General features: G+C 39.4%; 1 protein-coding gene across 5 annotated transcripts in view; it reads right to left on the bottom strand.

Moving 5' to 3' along the window:
- Window positions 1–1,072: 1,072 nt before the first annotated feature.
- The window catches only part of SLC24A2 (solute carrier family 24 member 2), a 114,961-nt gene continuing 107,733 nt past the window's right edge, over window positions 1,073–8,300 (bottom strand). For all 5 annotated transcript variants that reach the window (XM_039567191.1, XM_039567195.1, XM_039567193.1 and 2 more), the window contains one exon: window positions 1,073–8,079. In XM_039567191.1, the coding sequence (XP_039423125.1) occupies window positions 7,830–8,079 (250 nt within the window). In that variant the 3' untranslated portion in view covers window positions 1,073–7,829. The remainder of the gene's footprint in view (window positions 8,080–8,300) is intronic.

Here is an 8,300-nt window from a genome sequence, read left to right as displayed (position 1 = left end):
TACTGTACAAAAGTCACTGAACTTGAGGAAGGGATCAAATGTTAGCAAGCAGTAGGGTAAGAAAACACACACCCACAGAGCAAAGCTATGAACACTTCTGTGTGTACGTATGCATGTTCACTTCTCAGATAAAGCCTAAATGTCTTTTTACAAACTCTCTATCTCCAATCTAAATTTCAAAACATCCCACATGTGCCTTTGTGACTTGGAGCCTACACCAGCTCTGTTTTTTGTAGGATGTGTTTGACCTTGTTTTTTGTTGTTTGGCAGGCATGAATGTCTCAGGACAATCACCATTCTCAACTGCTAGGCTATCAGCAAATTTCTTTTGTTTCCAATCTAAAATTTTAAGGCTCTAGTATGGTTAAAGATGAATGAAAAATCTCTCTCCTGAGCTCCCACCTTCAGCGTTGGCACTATGCCTCACAAAAACCACCTTACTTCACTGTGGAGGATGACTTCTTGGGGCTACTATGGGAGAAATACTAAGTAATAATGTCCACTTTTTGTAATTTGTGAAGATGTAAAGTTGGGTTGATTATGGGCAAATTTTAGTATTATTGACTTTCTTTTGCTGTCATTTGTTGAAGATCATTCTTTTATTTAAATACATCATTCACCCAAGGACAGACTTAAAAAAAAAGAAAAAGCCTAGCTGGTAAGGACAACAGACTGTGCAGCCTGGTGATTAAACAAGGTGTCAAAGTAAAGAATGCGAATTAAAACATCTTGTGATCAAATGTATCAGTAAAGAAACCTAAGGGAACTTGATCCTGAATGGAACGACACGGCTCCAGACATACACAACTCCAGGTAGTTTGAACTCACATTGGGCTGTAGAAGAAAAATCCTTGTCTAACAAAATTTTAAGCTCACTGAAAGACACGCAATTTCCTTACTCTCTGTATACACAGAAGGTACCACTGGGACATGACAAGAGGCAAGCAGTGCAGCTTGAACACTGATAATGACAAGCAGCACTGCAGATCATCTCTGAACCCGGAGAAAGTAGTTAGAATACTATTTTCAGAGTAACAGCAAACCCAAGACCATTAAGACAAAAGATACTGAGCAAATTGACACACTCTCTTTTTATTAGTATTTATTGTTGTTATTGTTATTCACACTTAGACAACTCAATTACATAAAGTGATTTGTATGAAGAACTCTGTGTTAATATGGTAAGGTGAGAAAGTGTACACGCCACAGTGAAACATTCTGTAGATACAGTGAAGTAGGACCTTGATAGAAGGGATTATTTCCAAGAGCCCATGTACAAATAAAGGTAACTTTCATACTATATACAAACTTATATTCACAGAGAAAATGCTGATTTAGAGATACAAGAGTTTCATCTAGTGAATAATGATCCATACACTTAAACACAGGAGAAAAACTGCAATTTTCAGGGGGTTGCCTGGACTTGCAAAATATAAAATACATGGCAATGTATTTTTACTTTTAAAGTTTGAAATGAGTACAGATGGGGGACTTCAGATTTTTCTTACAATAGGTTGAAACTGAGAGATGATAAGAGTATGAAAACTACAAAGTGAAACAAACATGCTAAAAAAGCTTTATTACAAAAATAGCATCTGATTGTCAGTTATAACACACTACTATTTTCACATGACAATACCATGTCCTGATCTTGCCATCTTAAGTGACAGAAATAATTTTAATTTATGTAAGTCAACTCCCCAGAGTCAGGACTGCAAGATTAAAACTGCAACAGAGATCTTGATAATGGAAATGAACACAAGTGAAATCCTTTGGCATTACTTAATTATTATAAGGGATTAAAATGAATTATTGATTTCTACTGGATAACCTGACCCTGGAAACTTTTTGGAGAAGCAACTCAGTTCTTATAAACTTACTAAAACATAAGGAGCTTCCTTTACTGTGATCTCAGTGGGAGAAAACATCAGAGTAGCAGAATGATTTAATTGCTTCATTGGGCCTGACTCTGCGAGCATCGTATTCCTTCTCCTGGGGTGAACAAGGGTAGCAGGATTGAGTCCCTGCTGCAAAGGTAGTGTGCAGCATTTTGTACAGCCCCACAGGAAAACTCAAGAGTATGAGGAGCAAACTCCCCCTGACTTACTGACAGCATCACTAAGGCAAAACCAGATCCTGCTTTACTGTACATTTATTTGTCAGTATTTTACATTATACTTTAAACAGAGACATGGAATTGATTTTTTACTTTAAAATTAATGATCCCCTTATTTAGAAACCCCATACTAGTCTTCTGGGTTTTTTATGGCTTCTTTTTGCATTAAGACAACTATGTGACATAAAATAAAAATAAAAAAAAATAGTAAAGTGCACGATCTTTAAAAACGTGTACAAATTTCATTGTTGGGATTGGTTTTGTATTTGATGAGGGGTGAATTTACAATAAATCTACATGAATGTACAGTTCATTTACCAATCTTGAATGACTCAGTCTTGTCCTGGGCTGTTTCACTTATGGCTCATGTAGGAACGATACGGCCAGTTCTGTGTCTGGCCTATCCACACTCCGAGGGATTACATGGCTTCTAGTCTGGGGCTGACCTACGCCTGGCTGGCTGGGGCATGGGCTCAGTGCCATGCTAATGTGACGACATGACTTCTGGAGAAGACACAGCTTGCAGCTGGTCAGGCAGAGCACGGGCAGGGGAACGCTCAAACTGTCTGCACCCATCCAGGCAGACAAGCCCTGGGATGCTGCACACTGACACCTAGCAAGACACTGCAGACCTACAGGATGGCCTGCCTGAACTACAGGGCTGTGAGCCGTATGTGACTTCTGTATTTGATGGGTGCACTGTATTGCAGAACTTCAATTTGGAAATGATTCATCCCAGTTCCAATGGAAATGACGGGTATCTCAATACCGATATTCCTGTAACTGATGGCAACAGACCCAAGAAGGATAATTTTAACATCAACCACAAATGAAACCCATGGCTGTTGGAGGACTGGAGCAGTATTCTTCTCCACACTTTTGAGTGCAAACTATCCCATTTGATAACCTCAAAATCACTTTCTGCAAGTATTTTTCCGTGTGCTAATTCTTTAACTATAATAATAAAAAGAATTGCCTGCTCAAACCGTGCCTCTTTCTCAGTTAGTTGTGTCATTGTTATTTACAAGAGGTAAAATTGTTTCCAAGAATACAAGTGAATGTAATTTATCTCTTTGTACATAGCTCCCAGGACAAATAGGTTTGTTATGTAACTGCATTTATGAAACATGGGAACCTAAGAGAAAAGTCTCTATCTTGTCCAGGTTAATGGCAGAACTCTTCTACATTTCATTGGGCCAGTTCTTAGAGAAGGGATTATTTCCTTGTTATAAATAAATAAAACCATCTGATACAGACTCATACTTGACTCAGAACATAAGTTATATGGACCACAAGATGCTATTTTAAGGAATTACTGCTGAAAGACTAGTAATTAAAAAACATTGTATATCCCCTTTTTTGAAAAATATGTAATGAAGTAAAAGACAACCAGAGAAATAATCCCTTAAAAAACACCCAAACATTAATAATATTCCTAAGTATCTATTTTTTCACAGTACTTGGATTAACTACATGTTTAACTTACCACTTTGTGGACCTTCATATCCACACACAACAGTACCATGAGTGACAGTGACCATAAACTACTTCAGAGTAGTATATGTGGAAATTATATGGTAGGTTCATTGTCATTACAAACAAATGACAGCTAGATAAGATTGCTTGTCACCCACCGTGCTTTATGCTTCATGAAGTTTATGCAGTCAGCCACAGCAACTGGATACATAAGCAGAAGCATACAGACACAAGAGCCTGTCTGCACTATAAGAAAGCACTAGCTTTCAGTAAAATAGTTAATTTAAAATACATAGAGCTTTGCTGAAAGATCTTTCCATGTCTACATGTAGTTCTTAAGGAGAGAATTGTCACACCACACTTTTAATCACACTTTTATAGCTTTTACCAGATTGTGACCAGGGTGGCTTCTGCAGAGGGAAAGCAGAGAATAGTTGTAGAACTCCGGTAGTATTTTTTACCAATGGGGCCCATTCTCATATTTATTTTCAATGAAGTTAGTGCAGAAAACCTTTAAAACTGGCTACATTCTGAACCATGATCCTATTCCAATGCTACCGGAAATCCCTTCCAAAAATTGTGTTCAACATTGGTTCTGTTCAGAGATGATGGTGCCACGGAGAGTTGGTTATTTAATCTGAAACTGCATTCTTATCGTACTTACTGTGTTGCCAAGCTGGTGTCCTGAAAGTGCTAAGCTAGAACAGGATCTTTATCATAATGCACATTTTTCATTTGCACTTTGTAAGGATTATGCAGACACCAGTACAATTGAGTAAGTGAGCACAGGCATACAGGCAGGTGGAAGAGGCTTCAACACCAACCAGCTCGCTGTAGAATTTGGGCAGTGTGAAGGACCAGATCCCTAGTGAAGTCATTCAGAACTTTGACTGAAGAAAATAGAAACTGAACTTTGGCTTCTAGGTGTGAAATGTTGAGAAGAGTTCATGATCCCACACTGAAGTAATTATGAACCATGAGAAACACTTTATGCTGGGAAATTTGCTGTCATTGTAAAATAGGAATGTTGTAACAAGTGTGTGCATTTCTGGCAGCATTGAGCCTGGACAACTCACTGACATCCCGTCACTGGGTTGGAGCAGCTTTTGGCTGTTCTCTCAGCATTCCAGTTTAAGATTGAATTCCTTCTGCACAGGGCAAGGGACTAAGCTTCTCCCTCCATCCTACTCCTCTACCAGCCAGCAGAGCTGTTGTCTTGTAATCAAAGAGCACACCAGCATCCAAATGTCCATGAACAGTTTACCCCAGCAGTAGAAAGCTGCCTTGGCAAGTATAAACATTGTTCACAGACAGCCTCCACAGGAAGCACCACACAACTGAAATCTGTCCTGCTACCTCTGGATCTGAGATACCACTGGCACAGTTATTCAGCCATTTGAAAAATGGTCTGCCCTACAGATGCAAAGCAGTGGGAGCCATGATGTGTCTTCTTCTGGAGGAGAAAAAGCTATTTTTAATATCTTCCAAGATAAATACGTGATAGGGACAAACAGACATGGGAAAGAAATGAGATACATTTTAAAACAGGATAGAAATGCCATTACAGGATACTAGTATTTAATGGTATACATAAAGGTCTGCCTATAAGCTGTCGATGCCAGTTACTCTCTACTGCCTACCTGCCCTCAGTGTGGCAGCAGTCTCTGCTGCTGATGCCCTCACTTTGCAGAGTGCACCAGAGTGCTCTTACAGCTCTGAAGGTCAGATAGGAGTTTTTCTTTTCCAGTGTAGGAGTTGTTACACCATGGTGGCATGAAGTTAAAAAAAAAAGAAAAATTGTACTGAACAGAGATTGTTCTGGTCTGGTTTCTTGATTTGAAATGTCAGAGCAGTGAATCTGGGCATTGCAGTATTTTTTAAGTGCCCACATACACAGCCATTCCTTTAGATCACTCCTCTGATTCTGCTTACTTGGGAAAGGCTTGCCTGTTTTGATCACTGTCATCAGAAACAAAAGCATTTGGTGACTCCTCTGGAATAGACTGTACTGTGGAGTCAGCTCTGTATTTTGGGACTCAAGTTTCAGTGGAGGTCAGAATTTGGGTTATAGATTTTGCTTTAGGTTGCTGTTCCTGTCAGTAGAGGGCATCGCAGTTATGTCTATCCACCTACCTTTCCAGTGTACACCCCTAGGAACAAATGTTAAAGAGGTGGGCAGGCAGCACTACCATTAAGACAGGTAAGGACTCTGGACCAGTGAAGGATCTTGAATACAAAGACAAGTTTTTGCTCACAATGTGAGAAGCTCACTCTAAAAAGCATTAAGAAGTAAGAGATGTTGCTTGTGGTATGGTTAAAATCAAATACTGATTCTGCATGTAGCTAGGACTTAATACCTTAGGACAATATATGAGTAGCAGACATTGCAACTCCTAGTATCCTTCCTTTATTTCATTAATATCTCACTTTTTTCTTCATGATATCACATGATATTAATATTCCTAATATGAATTTTGTACTGTTTTCTCTACCACTGTTTTCTGTCAAGTCCTTACTTTCTAACCATACACCATTACATACGAACACATATAACAGGAGTAACAGTAAAGGACAAAGGGGATGAGTGAGAAACAAACAGCATGAAGCAGAGAAAAACAGACAAGACAAAATGTGCTGAGCCTTCTGTTACACAGATGTGAGCATGGCATTGCCACTGTGAGCACAATACATTTATGAAACAATGCTGAAACAGGTCACAGAAATGCACTGAAACTTCATGAACTCTTAATTGCACAAAAGACTTGAACAAACAAATGATGATTATCTGAAATAATTTCTTAACATTCATTCCAGTCTAAACTACAGAAAGATGAACATTAATTGCTTTCTCCCTTCTTGGCTTTTTTTTTTTGCTCAAGGTTTGGACCTTCTCCTTCTGTCAGTATCTCAGAAAATGGATGTTGCATTTTCACTGCTTCCTGAGTTTCTTTAGACATGTACACTTCCAGCAACACTGAGAATTTTCATGTAAGTTTCCTGCAGCTCCACTGTATTTAAATTGCGTTTCTCCTACCTAGTTTCAAGATTTATAATAGCAAATGTGAACTGCCCCAGCTTTATACAACAGCTGGGGATCTCTTCCAGCAATAACTATATGTAGCTGTGAAGGTCCTTACACTCCAAGTAATAGTGAAAGCCTGTAAAATATATATTCACTTAGCAATTAGGCTGCCACTTTATAACTACTTCTATATTCTGTATGAAATACTATGCATAAGCAAATTAGCCTTTTTATTCTGGCATGAAAAGGCAAACTCATAATCATAACAGCATCTGAAAGCCGTTGGTACTGTTGATATTGCTGCTTTAGAAAAAATAGTGTGTTCACATAGCTGTATGATGTCACTGCATGCTGCGTTGCTATTAGAGAAGAAAGATTATCCCCATTCTGGTCTTTGCATGAGAATGCAATGAAAATCTGCACCAGTTACAAAACGGTCAGGCATCATGGCTCCTTCAGTGCCAGAGACAGAGTTTCTGGAACCTGAAGGGTTTTGCAAGATGTAAAAAACCACCATTAACATCCTGCTGATTGCCTTTACAGACCTGTGATGCAGATGATCAAAACACTGATGAATTCCCTGGCTTTGCTGAAATCATATCATACAAATCCACTTACACGAAGAGACGTACAAGCTCTTCCCTGTTTGTGACTCATCGCTTCATGTATGCTTTCCACTCAGGAGTTTCAGCAGGCTATTGGAAAAATCCTGTACCAGGGTGTGTGGGGGGTGGTGCCTCCACAAAGTTAATATCAGCATTCCCCTTAGAAGAGGAGAGCTTTAAGAACTGAGCACACTGTGTGTCTGTGCATACTACTACAGAGAATGAGAAGTCTGCGGGTGTGTACCGCAGGCAGAGGAGAAGCAGTAACTTTCGCTGTTGCCATGCGTACGTAGTGTGTCCATTACTGAGCAGCGAGGATGTTCTGCAGCAAAGAAACCCTCGGTGCACCTGGACTCAGCCCTTCATGCGTAACTGCACTGTCCACAGCAGTCGTTCTTCAGCTCTGAGATGAACCTTTTGTATCCTTTTCTTTCTTTCACTCTTTTAAAATTGAGGAAGAGGAAATTTACAGATCCATGGGTTATTCCCACTGAAGCTTTCCATTGTGTTTTGGTTTTTTTTCTGTTTCGTTTTGACATATTTATCTTTTCTTTAATATAGGTTTTGTTTCGATTTTTCTTTTTCTTTTGTCAAGAAACAGCACTTTCCACTAGATGGAGACAGGACACTGGATCACTTTGTCCTCCAGGAGGACACTGACAATCAGGAACACAAAATAAAGCCCAAACATGAGGAAACCCAGGATTTTATTCATCCTCCACTTGCAGGAAGCAATGGATAGGATGACAAAGAGCAGCATGATGAAGAGGAGGACAATTGCACAGAACAGGCCATTGCTGCTGACTGTCACTGGGGTGAAGCTGTTAACCACAGCATACAGGAGCCATGGAAGAGGAAGGCTGTTAAGAAACAGAAAAATTAATTTAAAACATTGTGGAAGTCCAGAAGGGAGCACTAGGAGTTTTCTGGAGACAATTCAAAACACAACCAAAGGCTTCCTGCATAAAGTGAGGCAGGAAGAGTTTCAACTCTTCTAATATTTTCATAAATATAAATTGTAAGCTTTCTCATGGTTCTTGGGGAGAATACATGGGATTTTTGCCCCCCACTCTTCCACCAA

The sequence above is a fragment of the Corvus cornix genome, chromosome Z, assembly GCF_000738735.6.
Source record: "Corvus cornix cornix isolate S_Up_H32 chromosome Z, ASM73873v5, whole genome shotgun sequence".
NCBI lineage: Eukaryota > Metazoa > Chordata > Aves > Passeriformes > Corvidae > Corvus > Corvus cornix.
This window is presented reverse-complemented; position numbering and strand designations above follow the sequence as displayed.